Below are 17,213 nucleotides of genomic sequence, written 5' to 3'. Positions count from 1 at the left end.
CGCATCCAATCTGACACTGCCATTTACTCTGTAACTTGTGTTCCAGATACAAGCTCATTGCTCATTGGTTGATGTGGGTCAGTGTTATTTGTCATTATGCTTTATACTGTATTTGTTTACTCATTCTTGGAATTGAATGCAATGTTATGTAAGAGCCTAATGCAGTGGTCTCCAACCTTAATTGGGGTGTGAGCTACTTTCGGAAAATAAAACCTCTGAAGGAGCTACCCCCTCCCCCCAATGCGCGTGCGTTCCTGTGAAAGTGGGTGTGGCCTCACAAAAGTCGGTGTGGCCTCACAACTACAAATAATGCCTCCCCCCCCCCCCCCGCGTTGTGCCAGATACACAAATAATGCCCCTCAGCAGTGCCAGATATTCAAACAATGCCTCCCAGCAGTGCCAGATACACAAATAATGTCCCCAGCAGTGCCAGGTACACAAATAATGCCCCCCAGCAGTGCCAGTTACACAAATAATGCCCCCCAGCAGTGCCAGATACAATGCCCCCACCAGTGCCAGATACAATTCCCCCCGCAGTGCCATTTAAAATGCCCCCCGCAGCGCCAGATAAAATGCCCCCCGCAGTGTCCAATACAGTGCCCCACACAGTGCTAACGCTTGCTGGCTTCTTCTACTGCCGCCGGTGCTGCTCCTCCTGTATGAGAAACGGAAGGGGAGGACAGCGCAGCGCCCGCCTCTCCTGTGAAGTCCGGAGAGCGGCTGCGGTGAGGGTGACAGTCTCCGGCGGCGGTGGGCATTTAAAATATGGTGCCGGTAAGCGAGCCAATCAAAACTTGCGGTCCGGCAGCCAATCAGGTGCCGCCACTGCCGGTCTACGAGCTCTGATTGGCTGACGGCCGGCACCATATTAAAAATGAAGGGAGGAGGAGTGCCAGTGACTGCCCAAGCTCGTGCGCTCTGTGAGCTACCGAAAATACTACAGCGAGCTACCGGTAGCTCGCGAGCTACGGGTTGGAGATCACTGGCCTAATGTGTATATACAATGTGTAGGTGTATTATTAAGCAAGAGCCAGATAACAGATAATGGCATTGAGATCTGGTATTTGTAGTAGAAGAAAGTGAAAAACAAGCGGTGGAAATGTTAAAATCCAAATAATTTATTATTTCCGCAACAAAGAGAAGAATGAGAAGAGATAGGAACATTGTTTATCTTTATGGCATGCCTGCCAGTTCCAGACCCACAGGACCAGCAGCATTTGCCAAACCTCGGAGCAGGGAACCAAAATGATGTCTTCTCTCTAAGATTGCTTTATTGGCTTTCCATATCCTAGAAACCATTGGCTCATCCTCACAAACACTTTTGGAACAGAATATTATCCCTGTGTAACACTGTCCTTCCGGATAGGGTCTCGTGCAGATATTATACGCACACAAAAAAACTTAGAGGATCCAATTCTCTTTTCTCAATCATATTTTTTTTCAAATTCAAAATTTTAAAACAATATGGTACGTCATATTTAAGTTAAATAAATAATATATCTTGTCAAATTTGCTCTCAAATATTGTACGACCCTGAGAGGACACTGTGATTTGAAATATATTATAATCTGTTTCATTAAATCCAGGTGGACATGTTCTCCTTGTATGACCTCTCCCATGGACTCTTGCAGATGGAACATGTATGGGGTGGGTGGGTCCTGTTCTGTGGCTCCACCGATAAAATAAATACGTGACCTCTGCCTCTCTCTGCAGAGGCTCCTTCCTTGCAAAATAGTAAAGTCTTAATCAATGCGTCTCCCAACATAAGTGTCCACCGCTCAGGGCTGAGTCACAGGTAGTCATCCTCGCTGGATGGTGCGCTAGAACCTTCTGTGTCTGAATCAGATGAGATTTGGGATTCCGCCCTGCTCATATTCCAGACCTGGGGAGAGAACGTCTTGCCCCAGCTGCAGGGGTACCCCACAGACTTCGAACAGCGAATTAGGTCAACGGCAAGGCACCAGCGGTCACGCTCAGTTCACTTGCTGCCTTTCGCCCCTCTCTGTTTACTCATTGACGTCAGCATCTGGCTGATGTAAGATGTCAACAGGTCGTCCATCTTGTACCCCTGGCAAAAGTCAGAGTGTAGGAATTAATGACAAATTCTTCCAAACAAAAGATTCTAATCACCTGGCTACATCCATGATCTAATTAGTGCTGCCATCCTGGTACTGGTCATTATTATAACCCTCAAGCTTATTACATTAGTACCCAGTGCAAAACTCGCTACAGTATATCTCCCGCCAGTGCTATTTTGTAGCAGGAACCAGCAGGAACGGAGTTCCTGAACCTCTCAATAAATATGACATCACCAGGAACTGTGTTCCTGAACCTGTCCTGGGCCAAACTGTATTTTCCATAAGATAAGTTTTATTTTAAAGTCAATTTTGAGTGCCTCCTTTTCTATAAACTATCTCTCTATCTATAGTTTTATTTTAAAGTCCATTTTGAGTGCCTTATTTTCTAAAAACTATACATCACGTCTATCTATAACTTTTTTTTATCCCAGACCCGTAGTTCCTGAATCTATTTTTTTTTTAAATCTATTAAAAAAAAAAAAAAAAATAGTACTGGTGTAACTGGCACTGCTGGGGGCATTGTGTATCTGGCACTACTGTGGGCATTGTGTATCTGGCACTATTTGGGGGCATTATGTGTATTTGGAACTACTGGTGGTATTATGTGTATATATGGCAGTACTCAGGGCATTATGTGTTTAAAAAAATAAGATTTTAAACCTACCGGTAAATCTTTTTCTCCTAGTCCGTAGAGGATGCTGGGGACTCCGTAAGGACCATGGGGTATAGATGGGCTCCGCAGGAGACATGGGCACTCCAAGACTTTAGATGGGTGTGAACTGGCTCCTCCCTCTATGCCCCTCCTCCAGACCCCAGCTATAGAACTGTGCCCAGAGGAGACGGACAGTACGAGGAAAGGATTTTTGTTAATCTAAGGGCGAGATACATACCAGCCCACACCATACACACCGTACAACATGGTATATATTAAACCAGTTAACAGCATGAACAAAACAGCATCAGCCAGAGACTGATCTCAACTGTAACATAACCCTTATGTAAGCAACAACTATATACAAGCCTTGCAGAATTTGTCCGCACTGGGACGGGCGCCCAGCATCCTCTACGGACTAGGAGAAAAAGATTTACCGGTAGGTTTAAAATCTTATTTTCTCTTACGTCCTAGAGGATACTGGGGACTCCGTAAGGACCATGGGGTTTATACCAAAGCTCCACACCGGGCGGGAGAGTGGGGATGACTCTGCAGCACCGATTGAGCAAACATGAGGTCCTCATCAGCTAGGGTATCAAACTTGTAGAATTTTGCAAAAGTGTTTGAACCCGACCAAGTAGCTGCTCGGCAAAGCTGCAATGCCGAGACGCCTCGGGCAGCCGCCCAAGAAGAGCCCACCTTCCTAGTGGAATGGGCCTTTACCGAATTTGGTAATGGCAATCGAACCGTAGAATGAGCCTGCTGAATCATGTTACAGATCCAGCGAGCAATAGTCTGCTTAGAAGCAGGAGCGCCATCCTTGTTGGCTGCATACAGGACAAACAGTGCCTCTGTTTTCCTAACCCGAGCCATCCTCGCTACACAAATTTTTAAAGCCCTGACTACATCAAGGGACTTGGAATCCTCCAAGTCACCCGTAGCCACAGGCACCACAATAGGTTGGTTCATATGAAACGACGAAACCACTTTAGGCAGAAATTGAGGACGAGTCCTCAACTCTGCTCGATCCACATGGAAAATCAGATAGGGGCTCTTGTGAGACAAAGCCGCCAATTCGGACACCCGCCTCGCAGATGCCAAGGCCAACAACATGACCACCTTCCAAGTGAGAAATTTTAATTCAACTGTTTGAAGAGGTTCAAACCAGTGTGATTTAAGGAACTGTAACACCACGTTAAGGTCCCACGGTGCCACTGGGGGCACAAAAGGAGGCTGGATGTGCAGCACTCCCTTTACAAAAGTCTGGACTTCTTGGAGAGAAGCCAATTCCTTCTGAAAGAATATAGATAAAGCCGAAATCTGCACCTTAATGGAGCCTAACTTTAGGCCCATATCCACTCCTGTCTGTAGAAAATGGAGAAAACGACCCAGCTGAAAATCTTCCGTAGGAGCATTCTTGGCTTCACACCAAGATACATATTTCCTCCAGATACGGTGATAGTGCTTCACCGTTACCTCCTTCGTAGCTTTGATTAGAGTAGGGATGACTTCTCCCGGAATACCTTTCCTAGCTAGGATTTGGTGTTCAGCCGCCATGCCGTCAAACGTAACCGCGGTAAGTCTTGGAACACACAGGGCCCCTGTTGCAACAGGTCCTCCCTGGGAGGAAGAGGCAACGGATCTTCTGTGATCCATTCCTGAAGATCTGAATTCCAGGCCCTTCGAGGCCAATCTGGAACAATGAGTATTGTCTGCACTCTTGTTCATCTTATGATTCTCAATATTTTTGAGATAAGTGGAAGTGGAGGGAACACATAGACCGACTGAAACACCCACGGTGTCACCAGGGCGTCCACCGCCACTGCCTGAGGGTCCCTCGACCTGGAACAATACGTCCAAAGCTTTCTGTTGAGGCGTGACGCCATCATGTCTATTTGAGGAAGTCCCCAACGACTTGTTACCTCTGCAAAGACCTCTTGATGAAGTCCCCACTCTCCTGGATGGAGATCGTGCCTGCTGAGGAAGTCTGCTTCCCAGTTGTCTACTCCCGGAATGAAGACCGCTGACAGAGCGCTTACATGATTTTCCGCCCAGCGAAGAATCCTGGTGGCTTCTGCCATTGCTGCTCTGCTCCTTGTCCCGCCCTGGCGGTTTACATGCGCCACGGCTGTGACGTTGTCTGACTGGATCAGAACGGGTAGGTTGCAAAGAAGATTCTCCGCCTGTTGCAGGCCGTTGTATATGGCCCTTAATTCCAGCACATTGATGTGTAGACAAGCCTCCTGGCTTGACCATATTCCCTGAAAAAGTTTTCCTTGTGTGACTGCTCCCCATCCTCGGAGGTTCGCGTCCGTGGTCACAAGAACCCAATCTTGAATGCCGAACCTGCGACCCTCTAGAAGGTGAGCACTCTGGAGCCACCACAGGAGAGAGACCCTGGCCCTGGGGGACAGGCTTATCCTCCGATCCATCTGTAGATGGGACCCTGACCACTTGTCCAGAAGGTCCCACTGAAAAGTTCTCGCATGGAACCTGCCGAACGGAATGGTCTCGTAGGCCACCACCATCTTTCCCAATACTCGAGAGCATTGATGAACTGACACTCTTTTTGGTTTCAGCAGGTCCTTGACCATGTCCTGGAGTTTCTGGGCTTTTTCCATTGGGAGAAAAACCCTCTTTTATTCCGTGTCCAGAATCATGCCCAAAAATGACAGCCGAGTTGTCGGAACCAACTGCAACTTTGGTAGATTTAGAATCCAGCCGTGTTGTTGTAGTACTCTCAGGGAGAGAGACACGCTTTTTAGTAACTGATCTCTTGATCTTGCCTTTATCAGGAGATCGTCCAAGTATGGGATAATTGTGACCCCCTGCTTGCGCAGGAGCACCATCATTTCCGCCATTACCTTGGTGAAAATTCTCGGGGCCGTGGAAAGCCCAAACGGCAACGTTTGAAACTGGTAATGTCAATCCTGTACAGCGAATCTCAGGTACGCCTGATGAGAAGGATATATGGGGACATGAAGGTATGCATCCTTTATGTCTAGTGACACCATAAAATCACCCCCTTCCAGGCTGGAGATCACAGCCCGGAGCGATTCCATCTTGAATTTGAACCTCTTCAAATATAGGTTTAGGGATTTTAGATTCAGAATTGGTCTGACCAAGCCATCCGGCTTCGGGACCACAAATAGGGTTAAATAAAACCCTTTCCCCTGTTGCACTTTATAATCACTTGCTGTTGACACAGCTTTTGTATGGCAGCTGAAACTATTTCCCTCTCTGGGGGAGAAACTGGCAAGGCCGATTTGAAAAATCGGTGTGGAGGCACATCTTCGAACTCCAGTTTGTAGCCTTGGGATACAATTTCGACCACCCAAGGATCCAAATCCGAATGATCCCAGACTTGGCTGAAGAGTCGAAGACGTGCTCCCACCGGCGCGGACTCCCGAAGCGGAGCCCCAGCGTCATGCGGTGGATTTGGTAGAGGCCGGGGAGGATTTTTGTTCCTGGGAACTAGCCGTAGCTGGTGTTCTTTTCCCTCTACCTCTATCTCTGGCGAGGAAGGAAGAGCCACGACCCTTTCTGAACTTATGCGACCGAAAGGACTGCACAGGGCCGGATTAACAATGGGGCGGGTGGAGCTGCAGCTCCAGGCCCCCCATCAAAATAGGCCCACAGGATCTGCTTTGCTGCAGCCAGGGAATTTTATTCCCTGCTACAGTGCTACAGCAAGAGCCGCCCCCTCCTGCCAGCAGCGTAGATGCCAGCAGCCAGCCATACCCACGCTTCTGGGAGCCGCTCTGGCAGCCGCATGCCGCAGGGCCGCTGGCAGCGCAGGGGATACAGGTCAGGAACAGTCACAGCCGGACACATGACTCGGGGGCAGAGCTACACAAGACTCGGGGGCGGAGCTACACGGAACTCAGGGCAGGCTGCTGCTCACATGCTGTGAGAGGGGAGAGGAGAAGCTGCTGCACATCATCCAGGGACGGCCCAGCCTGTGAGACTGCACTCTGGGTAGATGCTAGAATCAAGTGGGCTAAGGGACCTTTTCCGTCTGGGGGAGGAGTCACAACACAAGGGGGAGGAGCTAGGCCAGCGTGATAGTTCCTCTACTATCCACGCCACCAACTATTACCTTTAGTAATCAGGTGGCGAGCGAAGCGGAGCGAGCCACCGAGCCCGAAGCGTGGCGAGCGAACTTTTCGGGTACCCTGCTCGCCCGTAGCTCCTCCCCCTGGTGACGTGTCTCCTCCCCGAGATACGTCAGAAGGTCCCTTCTTCCACTCCGAAATAGAATCAACCCTGAACTCTGCTGTAGTGTGTAAGGTAAGAGTGAATGGAGGAGGACACAGTGTGTGCGTGTGTGTGTGTGTGTGTGTGTGTGTGTGTGTGTGTGTGTGTGTATGTCTTGATTGTGAACTTCTGCAGGGAGTAGGGTAAAATATAGCACGAGGGTGAGGAAGTATGTCAGTGAGATAGAGCGCAGGGGGAGGGAGAGCGTCAGTGAGATAGAGCGCAGGCTGCAGGGTGAGGGAGAGCATCAGTGTGATAGAGCGCAGGGTGAGGGAGAGCGTCAGTGAGATAGAGCGCAGGCTGCAGGGTGAGGGAGAGCGTCAGTGTGATAGAGCGCAGGGTGAGGGAGAGCGTCAGTGAGATAGAGCGCAGGCTACAGGGTGAGGGAGAGCGTCAGTGAGATAGAGTGCAAGGTGAGGGAGAGCGTCCGTGAGATAGAGCGCAGGCTGCAGGGTGAGGGAGAGCGTCAGTGTGATAGAGCGCAGGGTGAGGGAGAGCGTCAGTGTGATAGAGCGCAGGGTGAGGGAGAGCGTCAGTGTGATAGAGCGCAGGCTGCAGGGTGAGGGAGAGCGTCAGTGTGATAGAGCGCAGGCTGCAGGGTGAGGGAGAGCATCAGTGAGATAGAGTGCAGGGTGAGGGAGAGCGTCAGTGTGATAGAGCGCAGGGTGAGGGAGAGCATCAGTGAGATAGAGTGCAGGGTGAGGGAGAGCGTCAGGGAGATAGAGTGCAGGCTGCTGGGTGAGGGAGAGCGTCAGTGAGATAGAGCGCAGGGTGAGGGAGAGGGAGAGTGTCAGTGTGATAGAGCACAGAGTGAGGGAGAGCGTCAGTGAGATAGAGCGCAGGCTGCAGGGTGAGGGAGAGCGTCAGTGAGATAGAGCGCAGGGTGAGGGAGAGCGTCAGTGAGATAGAGCGCAGGGTGAGGGAGAGGGAGAGTGTCAGTGTGATAGAGCACAGAGTGAGGGAGAGCGTCAGTGAGATAGAGCGCAGGCTGCAGGGTGAGGGAGAGCGTCAGTGAGATAGAGCGCAGGGTGAGGGAGAGCGTCAGTGAGATAGAGCGCAGGCTGCAGGGTGAGGGAGAGCGTCAGTGAGATAGAGCGCAGGGTGAGCAAGTGTGTCAGTAAGATAGAGCGCAGGCTGCAGGGGGAGGGAGTGTGTCAGTGAGATTGAGCACAGGCTGCAGTGTGAGGGAGAGCGTCAGTGTGATAAAGCGCAGGCTGCAGGGTGAGGGAGAGCGTCAGTGTGATAGAGCGCAGGCTGCAGGGTGGGGGAGAGCGTCAGTAAGATAGAGCGCAGGCTACAGGGTGAGGAAGTGTGTCAGTGAGATTGAGCGCAGGCTACAGGGTGAGGAAGTGTGTCAGTGAGATTGAGCACAGGCTGCAGGGTGAGGAAGTGTGTCAGTGAGATTGAGCGCAGGCTACAGGGTGAGGAAGTGTGTCAGTGAGATTGAGTGCAGGCTGCAGGGAGAGGGAGAGCGTCAGTGTGATAGAGCTCAGGCTGCGGAAGAGTGTCGGTAAGATAGAGCGCAGGGTGAGGAAGTGTGTCAGTAAGATAGAGCGCAGGCTGCAGGGGGGAGGGAGAGCGTCAGTGTGATAGAGCGCAGGGTGAGAGAGAGCGTCAGTGAGGTAGAGCGCAGGCTGCAGGGTGAGGGAGAGTGTCAGTAATATAGAGTGCAGGCTGCAGGGTGAGGAAGTGTGTCAGTGTGATAGAGCACAGGCTGCAGGGGGGAGAGAGTGCATAGGTGTGATAGAGCGCAGGCCACAGGCAGTGCATCAGTGTGATAGAGCGCAGGCCACGGGAGATGGGAGAGCGTCAGTGTGATAGAGTGCAGGCCGCGGGGGGAAGGAGAGCGTCAGTGTGATAGAGCACAGGCCGCGGGGGAGGGAGTGCGTAGGTGTGATAGAGCGCAGGGCACAGGCGGAGGGAGTGCATCAGTGTGATAGCGTGCAGGCCGCATGTTGGAGGGACTGTGTAAGTGTGATAGCGTGCAGGCCGCATGTTGGAGGGACTGTGTAAGTGTGATAGCGTGCAGGCCGCATGTTGGAGGGACTGTGTAAGTGTGATAGAGCGCAGGCCACAGGGGGAGGGAGTGTGTCAGTGTGATAGAGCGCAAGCCGCAGGGGGACAGAGTGTGTCAGTGTAATAGTAAGAAGACCGTGGGGGGAGGGAATGTGTGTGAGTGATAGGGTTCCGGGAATGTGTGAGTGTGATAGGGTGCAGGGGACGGAATGTGTGAGTGTGATAGGGTGCAGGGGGAGGGAATGTGCGAGTGTGATAGGGTGCAGGGGGAGGGAATGTGCGAGTGTGATAGGGTAGCTGGGAAGGGAATGTGAGTGTGATAGGATGCAGGGGAAGGGAATGTGTGAGTGTGATAGGGTGCAGGGGAAGGGAATGTGTGAGTGTGATAGGATGCAGGGGGACGGAATGTGTGAGTGTGATAGGGTGCAGGGGGAGGGAATGTGCGAGTGTGATAGGGTGCAGGGGGACGGAATGTGTGAGTGTGATAGGGTGGCTGGGGAGGGAATGTGAGTGTGATAAGATGCAGGGGAAGGGAATGTGTGAGTGTGATAGGGTGGCTGGGGAGGGAATGTGAGTGTGATAAGATGCAGGGGGAGGGAATGTGTGAGTGTGATAGGGTGCAGGGGAAGGAAATGTGTGAGTGTGATAGGGTGCGGGGGGGAGGGAATGTGTGAGTGTGATAGGGTGCCGGGGGAGGGAATGTGAGTGTGATAGGATGCAGGGGAAGGGAATGTGTGAGTGTGATAGGGTGGCGGGGGGAGGGAATGTGTGAGTGTGATAGGGTGCCGGGGGAGGGAATGTGAGTGTGATAGGGTGCAGGGGGACGGAATGTGTGAGTGTGATAGGGTGCAGGGGGAGGGAATGTGAGTGTGATAGGGTGCAGGGGGACGGAATGTGTGAGTGTGATAGGGTGCGGGGGGAGGGAATGTGTGAGTGTGATAGGGTGGCTGGGGAGGGAATGTGAGTGTGATAAGATGCAGGGGAAGGGAATGTGTGAGTGTGATAGGGTGCGGGGGGAGGGAATGTGTGAGTGTGATAGGGTGCAGGGGAAGGAAATGTGTGAGTGTGATAGGGTGCACGGGGAGGGAATGTGTGAGTGTGATAGGGTGCCGGGGGAGGGAATGTGAGTGTGATAGGATGCAGGGGAAGGGAATGTGTGAGTGTGATAGGGTGCAGGGGGAGGGAATGTGAGTGTGATAGGATGCAGGGGGACGGAATGTGTGAGTGTGATAGGGTGCGGGGGAGGGAATGTGTGAGCGTGATAGGGTGGCGGGGGAGGGAATGTGAGTGTGATAGGATGCAGGGGAAGGGAATGTGTGAGTGTGATAGGGTGCGGGGGGAGGAAATGTGTGAGTGTGATAGGGTGCAGGGGAAGGAAATGTGTGAGTGTGATAGGGTGCGGGGGAAGGGAATGTGTGAGTGTGATAGGGTGGCGGGGGATGGAATGTGAGTGTGATAGGATGCAGGGGAAGGGAATGTGTGAGTGTGATAGGGTGCGGGGGGAGGGAATGTGTGAGTGTGATAGGGTGCCGGGGGAGGGAATGTGAGTGTGATAGGGTGCAGGGGGACAGAATGTGTGAGTGTGATAGGGTGCAGGGGGAGGGAATGTGAGTGTGATAGGGTGCAGGGGGACGGAATGTGTGAGTGTGATAGGGTACCGGGGAGAGAGTGTAGGGACAATATTTTTTTCCTATTGCAGCTATTAAGTTTTGTTTCCCCCCCTTTGGGGTTCAGTGTGTCTTATTTTACCTGTAGTAGCCAATGTTTTTTATTTATTCCTATTGAGGCCATTATATTCGTTTTTTTCCTGTAGTGGGGACAGTGTTATTTCCTGTAAGTGTTTGGGGGGGATTGGGTAAAAACCAGAATGGTCCGGACCCTAGAACGCCGGACAGGACCTGCTCCCTGCAGCAAACTGTCATTCTGGAGCTTGTAGTACTTGTCCTCATCCGGGTGGTGTTATGTTCAGGAGGGTGCTTGTGACAGCTGTCACCAGGGAGGCAGTGAGGGAGAGATTACAGCCTCCCTGTATGATTCCAACCGTTATGGCTATTACCCCATCTCTGGATTATACAGGGAGGTGGTAATCTTTCCCTCCCCAACTCCCTTGTGACAGCTCCCCACAGGTAGGACACCCCCTGGACAGAGACGAGCACTACAAGCTCCAGGAAGCGGGTCCGGTCCGGCTTCTATCTAATCCTGTTTCTTTTTCCATGTACAGTAGGTGCTGTTTTATTATTTTCCAGTGGGGAGAGAATGTGTGTGACAATAGGTGTCTCAATCCTCGCACATTCGGACGCATGCATGTACAGATGTAGCCAGTCAGTCTTCCCCCTGTTTGGCCCTGTCCAGGCGACACCCTCTCTCCAACCCCACTCCATCTATCCAGCAGTCCTGATACGTATCTCTTCTTAGCATAGCTATTATTAAAAAGGTAAGGTCTTTTTTTACATATAGAAAGATTTCACATTTACAGTATGACATCACTAAGCAACCCGTAGCCTCTTTCGTTAAGAGGTTTCATATTTACGTCATCACTATATTTTTCATATTACGGTCATGTTAACAAGATGTTTTCCTTTGTCCATTTGTAGATTGTCACATTACACTATTGATATAAGAGAAGAAGGGAGGGAGATTGAAGTTTTTCAAGGTAGGCGCTAGTCACACCCTATGGCACAGGCCACATCCCCTGTGCAGACAGACCTCATAACATCAACCACACACCCCCATTACTAGTCATACCCCCACAGCGTTTTTCACTTCCTCTGCGGTGGCATATAATAGGCCCTTCATACATTTCAGCTCCAGGCCCATGTGGACCTTAATCTGGCACTGGGACTGCATCTGGTATTGAGGTGTTTTCTTTTGCTGTGGGGGAACGTAAGGAAAAAAAGAAGACTTACCCGCAGTAGCTGTGGAAACCAGGTCCGCAAGGCCCTCCCCAAATAAAACCTCACCTTTGTAAGGCAAAGCCTCCATATGTCTCTTTGAATCAGCATCACCTGTCCATTGACGGGTCCACAGGGACCTTCTAGCAGATACTGCCATGGCATTGGCTCTTGAACCCAACAGCCCAATATCTCTTGCAGCCTCTCTCATATATAATGCTGCGTCCTTGATGTGACCCAAGGTCAACAAAATACTATCTTTATCTAGGGTGTCAATGTCAGATGACAAGTTATCTGCCCACGCTGCAATTGCACTACCCACCCATGCCGACGCTACTGCAGGTCTGAGCAGGGCTCCCGTAGTCGCATAAATTGATTTTAAGGTAGTTTCCTGTCTGCGATCCGCAGGATCCTTTAGTGCCCCCCCCCCTCCTCGTTTTTGCCCCCTGTTACTTGTTCAGCAGGGGAGAGTCCGGGAGCAGCTTCTATGCAGCTTGCTGTGGAGAAAATGGCGCTGGTTAGTGCTGGAGGATCAAGATCCGCCCCCTCGACGGTGGGCTTCGGTCCCGCTCTTTTTCTTTGTACTGGCAGGGGATTTATTATATACTGCCTCCGCAGTATCTATATACGTGTGCCAGTCTTATGTGAGGTAAAAATTGCTGCCCAGGGCGCCCCCCCTGCGCCCTGCACCCTTGCTGTGCCTGTGTGTGTTGTGGGAGCAATGGAGCGCAGCACGACCGCTGCGCGGTACCTCATGAAGATCTGAAGTCTTCTGCCGCCTTTGAAGTCTTCTTGCTTCCTATACTCACCCGGCTTCTATCTTCCGGCTCTGTGAGGAGGACGGCGGCGCGGCTCTGGGTTGAACAGCAAGGACGACACCTGTGTTCCGACCCTCTGGAGCTAATGGTGTCCAGTAGCCTAAGAAGCAGAGCCCATCAGTCCAGGTAAGTGGGTCTGCTTCTCTCCCCTCAGTCCCACGATGCAGGGAGCCTGTTGCCAGCAGTGCTCCCTGAAAATAAAAAACCTAACAAAAGTCTTTTCAGAGAAACTCAGTAGCTCCCCTGTAGTGCATCCAGTCTCCTCTGGGCACAGGATCTAACTGGGGTCTGGAGGAGGGGCATAGTGGGAGGAGCCAGTTCACACCCATCTAAAGTCTTGGAGTGCCCATGTCTCCTGCGGAGCCCGTCTATACCCCATGGTCCTTACGGAGTCCCCAGCATCCTCTACGGACTAGGAGAAAAAGATTTACCGGTAGGTTTAAAATCTTATTTTTTTAAACACATAATGCCCTGAGTACTGCCATATATACACATAATACCACCAGTAGTTCCAGATACACATAATGCCCCCAAATAGTGCCAGATACACAATGCCCCCAGCAGTGCCAGATACACAGTGCCCTCAGCAGTGCCAGTTACACCAGTACTATATTATTTTATTTTTTTAAATAGAATAAAAAAAAAAAATTGATTCAGGAACTACGGGTCTGGGATTAAAAAAATTATAGATAGACGTGATATATAAGTTTTTAGAAAATAAGGCACTCAAAATGGACTTTAAAATAAAACTATAGATAGAGAGATCTAAAGTCTTGGAGTGCCCATGTCTCCTGCGGATCCCGTCGATACCCCATGGTCCTTACGCAGTCCCCAGCATGCTCTAGGACGTAAAAGAAAAAAGTTTATGTACCAATTGATGCCCTGCCCCTTTGGTAGCTCCACCCACATCACCGCTCACCTCTGCCCCGCCCACAGTTCCTGAACCTATTTTTCTACAAAAATAGCACTGTCTCCAGCCATGTATAGGAGCAATGAGAGGTCCATGCCCAATACACATGGACTTTGTATGTACCCCTAGCAAGGAAACCATGGTAGTACGTTGTACATCAGAATTATGGATTACGGCAGACTTACCAGAGAAGTCTCACACAGCAACTTGCTGCCTCTCACCAGATTCCCGATGGTTATGTGGAAGTAGGTGTTCCCGCTGCTCCAGTTGGAGATCTTGGTGAAGGGATGTGTGGCCAGGATATCCTGCACGAGACACCAAAGCCTGTTACTATGTGACGTAACGTAACGCCTCCAATCACCATGTACTACTTATTACGTGAGATGCAAAGTAACCGGATCAGGAACATCCCTTATAGAGACAGCTGTAGGGATATCACAATAAATGGGCAACTGACCACAAAAGGAAACATCTACGTAAGGGTTGTGAATATTTGGTGCTTCTGTAGCTCAGTGCGCAGCCTCCGCCGCTCTGTAGCTGCGCAGTGACGGATAGAACGTAAGAGGAGATCCTGTTTCCTGTGAGGTCTCTGGCTGGCGCTATTACATCATGGCAGAGAAGAAGCAAAGTGGGGGGATATACGGTACCTTTGTTTTGGGGTCTATCAGGCTGACGCCATGTTTGTTTATCGCGATCAGGAGAATTTCAGGGAAATGCGGCTCAGTGGTTTGCTGAGGAGAAATAGTAAAGACATAGCAGTTACAAGTGATTATTTCAGCCTCACTTATATCCAGCATCATTCTTCTAGTAGCTTGGGTCTCATACTAAATCAACATTAGTTCTATACAGACTCCTTTGTCTGCTGTCCTTACTTTTAGGGCCGCCAACACATTGCGCAGGCAGGCGTGGCACAGGGGGCGTGGCCATGGCTTGTTGTGGACACTCTTAGAGCATTGTGTACAAGAGCTGGGGGTGACATGAAGCTTAGTGTGGTTATGTCTCCCCTGCTCTCCTGTGCCCCTAGAGTTACCCAGGCCAGAGAAGGGGCGGCCATCCACAGATTAACCATCAATGGTCAATTGCTTTTTACCACTGAGGAAAACCAAAGATGGTTCGGATTTGCGCCTGCACAAACGAACAGAAACGGTGGCCGCGAATGCTTAGTGCTTACAAGTGAAGGGATTTTGCCATTGGACCTTCCACATCGATGGTAAAACTATTTACCATCATGTTATGAACCATTGATAGTCAATGGCCATCCTGAGGCCCAGTCACTGACGCCTCTGCTTATAGTACAGCATAACGACCGCCAGCACAGGAAGCCACTTGGTATAAAGTTATACAGGTTGAGAATCCCTTATCCAAAATTCAAAATCACACATTTTTGGTTCCCCTACTGAGATAAATGACACATATATATCACATATATATGTATATTATATTATATATCTATATAATATATCTATATATACACATAATATATAATATATATGTCATTACCTCAGTAGGGGTCCCAAAAATGTGGGATTTTGGATAAGGGATACTCAACTTGTATATAAGCAGCATGGTGATGTAGCGCTAGAAAAAAACAATTGAAAGCTGCGCTAATTGCCAGATGAGTAGATATATTATACCGGGTTGCTGTTGAAAGATTTTAAGATAAACTCCAATACTTTAGTAAATGAATAGTAGTTTGGAAAATAACTTTCTGGGCATACCCTGATAGCTTATTACTATAAAGTTGACAATGACAGTCTAATAATATCAAAATTAGAAATAATTCAAATACATATAGTTTATTCTAATCCATAAATTGTACAAATATAAGCTTTTCACATACAGTAAAAATATAACATAGAATACTAAATTTCTAAAAACGGCCCTAATACCAGTATACGACATGTAGACTGGACAATAAGTAGACTGGATCACATGCATTCGCTACATACCCTAAAGGTCACCTGACCTTGTAATATGCTGGGCCGAGTTATGGATATACATTTTTGTACCCAGAACACAAAGCAGATTATGGTGTCAGTTTATCAAAACGTCTAAGAAAGACAAGTGGAAGTGTTGCTAGCAACCAATCAGATTCTAGCTAGTACATTCTATAAAAGGATAGATGGAATCTGATTGGTTCCTGTGGGCAACGCCTAGACTTGTACTCATTAGAAAGTTTTAAACATCATCCCCCGATAAAACTTTTTTCCTACCTTAACTTCAAAAAAAGCTGATCCGAACGTTGGCCACTTGAAGATTATCTTCAGAAAGGCAATTTTGGCTTCCTCTCGGGTCTTCCCGGCATGTTTATTGAAGTAGGCAATAATGGACTGCAAGCAGACATAAAGTTCTATATAAAATAAACTTTAATAAATGGATGAACTTGGGTACTTGGTTTGTTTCTATGGAAATTGTACCAAGATTAACATTCCTGCCAATCAAAGTGGACGTGCCTCCCCTTTACAAATGGGCCCTGTTCTTTGCCAGCTATGTCCTCTCTTACAGTTGACCAAGTCCATCTGAGGTGGCTGACCACACCCCCATTGGTGGCTGACCACACCCATTAAGCATGGGCTCCTATCACGGCATTCCCCAGTGGGACCTTCATGTCCCAGTCCCACACTGCAAATATGCATACTGTAGCTATTTGTTAATCAGCAAAGGATTCTGGATTCTCATACTATCAACACTACGCAATGCAGTGCGGTGGAGTATAACGCACAGGTGGTATTCACCAGGAGGTATCAGAAGCCACAGGGACATCATGGAGAATAGTCACTGGAAGCCAGGGTCATACAGAGAAGGTCCCGGTAGCAGAATATGAGCTGGATCACGGTTCTGAGCCCAATACTCTAGTGCTGTACTGCTACCACAGTAAGATTGATATAGGGAAGTCTCATTTGAACTAACCACCTCCGTCATGTCAGCGGATTACACATATAAAGCTAGTGAAGTGCCACTAAAGGGAAGGAAACGGACATGGGCAATATAAACAGCATGGAGTGTGGGTACGCAGCGCAGGGACCAACAGAGAAGCAGAGGAGAGATGGATATAACATTAAGCACCAAATAATGCTGATTGTAAGAGGCTGAATGTGATTCTGTAGATGATAGCTCAGGTCATTTTTTTCATCTTTCCTACAGTTAAGAGCGAGACCAAGGTGTAATTGTAAGTAGATAATGTAAAGCAGCTATTTGTCCTTTATATTTGGTGAAACGTACGTATCAGGGGAAATGACAGAAAGTCACAGGAACCAATCTACTCACCCTCTTCCAGTCATCTGGATTTAATTGCCGGATAAGATCTTGGGGGACCAGTTCCTTCAGCATTTTGGGGATGTTTGGGAAGTAGGACTTGTCGTCTTCAAACCTGACCCTGTAGATCAAAGCGGCCAACTGCAGGACATCTTCCCGGGTGCACTTGTGGTACCCACGTAGGTACTTTGGTAACTCCTGTGACAATGACAGTTGTAAGCATAAACAGGGAGATAAGGAATGAGAGAACAGCTTGTGCTATTATAGGCTCTCACACTAGGACAGGGCTGGTCCTACTGTTTCCGGGGCTCCATATATACTCTCCTGTCCCTTTAC

General features: G+C 49.4%; 1 protein-coding gene across 6 annotated transcripts in view; it reads right to left on the bottom strand.

Annotated features, from left to right (window-relative positions):
- Window positions 1-1,097: 1,097 nt before the first annotated feature.
- MYO7A (myosin VIIA) overlaps window positions 1,098-17,213 on the bottom strand; it is a 310,031-nt gene continuing 293,915 nt past the window's right edge. For all 6 annotated transcript variants that reach the window (XM_063951274.1, XM_063951272.1, XM_063951275.1 and 3 more), the window contains 5 exons: window positions 16,890-17,075; window positions 15,836-15,952; window positions 14,270-14,353; window positions 13,808-13,927; window positions 1,098-2,068 (listed from right to left, as the gene is read on the bottom strand). In XM_063951274.1, coding sequence (XP_063807344.1) covers window positions 1,979-2,068; window positions 13,808-13,927; window positions 14,270-14,353; window positions 15,836-15,952; window positions 16,890-17,075 — 597 coding nt within the window. In that variant the 3' untranslated portion in view covers window positions 1,098-1,978. The remainder of the gene's footprint in view (window positions 2,069-13,807; window positions 13,928-14,269; window positions 14,354-15,835; window positions 15,953-16,889; window positions 17,076-17,213) is intronic.

The sequence above is a fragment of the Pseudophryne corroboree genome, chromosome 2 (genome assembly GCF_028390025.1).
Source record: "Pseudophryne corroboree isolate aPseCor3 chromosome 2, aPseCor3.hap2, whole genome shotgun sequence".
NCBI classification, from domain to species: Eukaryota; Metazoa; Chordata; class Amphibia; order Anura; family Myobatrachidae; genus Pseudophryne; species Pseudophryne corroboree.
The sequence above is the reverse complement of the archived record's forward strand: the minus strand, read 5'-3'. Positions and strand labels throughout refer to the sequence as shown.